This window comes from Amphimedon queenslandica, unplaced genomic scaffold (assembly GCF_000090795.2).
Source record: "Amphimedon queenslandica unplaced genomic scaffold, v1.1 AMPQUscaffold_2397_Cont25601, whole genome shotgun sequence".
NCBI classification, from domain to species: domain Eukaryota; kingdom Metazoa; phylum Porifera; class Demospongiae; order Haplosclerida; family Niphatidae; genus Amphimedon; species Amphimedon queenslandica.
This window is the reverse complement of record NW_003557268.1, coordinates 1-1,291: the sequence shown is the minus strand read 5'-3', so window position 1 is coordinate 1,291 and position 1,291 is coordinate 1. Positions and strand designations below refer to the sequence as shown.

The 1,291-nt window shown below is 36.0% G+C and overlaps 1 protein-coding gene across 1 annotated transcript; it reads left to right on the top strand.

Annotated features, from left to right (window-relative positions):
• Positions 1-175: 175 nt before the first annotated feature.
• Positions 176-710, top strand: LOC109593232 (uncharacterized; the record flags this gene model as incomplete). Its single annotated transcript, XM_020008412.1, has 3 exons — positions 176-232; positions 281-404; positions 588-710. Coding segments are annotated over 3 exons (304 nt in total), but the record flags the coding sequence as incomplete, so codon positions are not given.
• Positions 711-1,291: the final 581 nt, after the last annotated feature.

The window sequence follows — 1,291 nt, the reverse complement described above, 5'->3', positions numbered from 1 at the left end:
GAAAGAAGCATGTGCTCTAGTGCAGGGTCTTTTAAGAAAGTGTAACTGAAAAACTTTCCACATAACAGTAAATATTTTGGTAAAGTACCTGTGCATTAGTAGCCAGTTTTGTATTCATCAGTGAAGCTAATGCTAGATTGACTACATTGTAATGGTTTTATTTTTATTCGTGTAGTGCTAACTTTATGCAGTTAAAGAAGAGTCTTGTCTCACGATTGGACACATTAAAGAGGTACAGCACATGTGCCTTCATTTTGTCATTTATTTTTATTTTTTGTAGATCGTCAAGTGAAAGTCACGTGACATCGTACCCGTCACCTGTTCACACCTTGTTTGATAAAGACATAGTTACCATGGGAACGGACCAACTATCGTGCCTACTACAGAATATCATGGCGTCTCCTGTAAGTCATACATGTACATGTACATTAAATGTACAAGATTATGTTGTATTATAGGGAGAGTGTATACATGTACATGTAGTATTGATAACTATTTGTAACGTGTGGCCGTGTCCTTAAAAATTAAGGCAAAGTGGCTACTCTAGTGGTTACTTGTAATATTATTGGTGTTTCTTCACTGAAAAGAGTGTCTTTGGGTGGAAAGGAGCTAATACTGGTCGAGAGAAGTGTTCTACAGGTGCCTACTCCTGGTGCTACACCTTATTCCTCTGTCTCTACTCACTACACAGTGTTATAACTATTAATTAATAATTTGTTGTTAATGTTTAGTTGTTTACTTCCTCTACAGTGACATGTGCATCTACTGTATTTCTGTTACATGTATTTCCCTGAACGTGTCCCTTTAAGCCCTGTAATGTACACTAGGCAAATGTTTGCTAGCAATATTTGCGGTTATTTGGATCTTGTAATAATAGAACATTTTTCACAATCTGACCTCTTGATTCAAAAACGCTTTAAGTTGACATGAAATTGGCCAAAATTAAATTTTGTACTCACTCATGTTGCATTTTGTGGTGACTGTAAACCAGGCTTTAGGCTTAATTCACGTGAGGCAAGCAGCGGTAAGCGTTTGTGTTTTATTATTGATCTACAGTAGAGTTCCTTTTAATGAGCACTCTCTATAGTGGACACCTACAAGTGTACTAAACTTTCTTGTAAGTGTCCCGTTATACAGAGGTTCCACTGTAGTGCTGGGTGAAAGTATTAATAGTTATCGCTATCACAATTGAACAGTGTTATCACTATCACTGTATTAAATCACCTTACTATCAAATGAATACCATGTGTTCATTTCAATTCAATTTCATTTTAATTAATGTCATGTGACT